Below are 935 nucleotides of genomic sequence, written 5' to 3' on the forward strand. Positions count from 1 at the left end.
TAAACATATTTCATCCAGTTTTTCTCAGTCTTACCCCCACCCCAATGCCAGCCTCATTCTACAACAGTGGCACCATATAGCATTTGTCCCTTTCCCATCTCTTTAAAGTTCATCTCCTGATGGTGGATAAGAGGATAGAACGGATTTCTCAAGAGAACCAGGGATACAAAGCAACTACTCTTCTGTAGGAGACACTGGGTCTGAAGTCAACTGAGCGCAGGTTTGAAATGCTACTCCGGCGCCTAGCCGCTTCTGAGGCTGGGGCCAAACTACTTGGAGAAAATTTGAAACACATGTATAACAGATCCGGGTCTGGTTGGCCGGGCTTGCCGGGCAGATATGAGGATCAGGAGGGGAAACCCTGGGTCTCTGTATCAGGACACCCTGTGCCCTCGGGCAGCCTTCAGGGAGCGCCTGTCGCCTTGATACAGAATTCAAAGTACAGGTCTTAGGGTCAAATGAGGTAGGAGAAGTTCATTCCTACCTGAGGCTTTACGGAAGGCTCGGGGACCCTGAGCCTTGCGGCTGAGAGTCACTTCCGTAGCTCCGTCAGCCATAGCAGCGCGTCGTCAGACTGCCGAGCGCCAACGTCTGCCGGAGGTATCGTCTCCCACCGCGTACGTGGGGCGGAGCGTGGCGGAGTGGGCGGAGTCGGCAGAGCGGCCTCCCAGCGGCGCTGGAGGAGGTGGGGCCCGAGCGGAGTCGAGGTTATGAGTGTATGTGAACGCGCTCAGGTTTCTTGCACTTTCGGGGCCCGTAGGTCGGTAGTGAGGTACGGAGAGCCCTGTCTTCACGCACAAGCCAGGCCCCTCCAGCTGGTGAAGAGCGAACGCCAAGACGCGCAGTAATGAGGAGAAATGGCTTCCCTTGAATGCCTGTCGCAAGCGGGCTGCTGTCTAATCCGCTCCCGAACGCGCCGCGGCGGACACGCACCC

The 935-nt window shown here is 56.9% G+C and overlaps 1 protein-coding gene across 1 annotated transcript in view; it reads right to left on the minus strand.

Annotated features, from left to right (window-relative positions):
* Window positions 1-557, minus strand: part of LOC102863849 (putative RNA polymerase II subunit B1 CTD phosphatase RPAP2-like) — a 96,425-nt gene extending 95,868 nt beyond the window's left edge. The window contains exon 1 of the mRNA XM_006882485.1: window positions 485-557. Within this exon, the coding sequence (XP_006882547.1) occupies window positions 485-557 (73 nt within the window). The remainder of the gene's footprint in view (window positions 1-484) is intronic.
* Window positions 558-935: the final 378 nt, after the last annotated feature.

Source organism: Elephantulus edwardii, unplaced genomic scaffold (genome assembly GCF_000299155.1).
Source record: "Elephantulus edwardii isolate Elephantulus edwardi_28Jun2011 unplaced genomic scaffold, EleEdw1.0 scaffold00020, whole genome shotgun sequence".
NCBI classification, from domain to species: domain Eukaryota; kingdom Metazoa; phylum Chordata; class Mammalia; order Macroscelidea; family Macroscelididae; genus Elephantulus; species Elephantulus edwardii.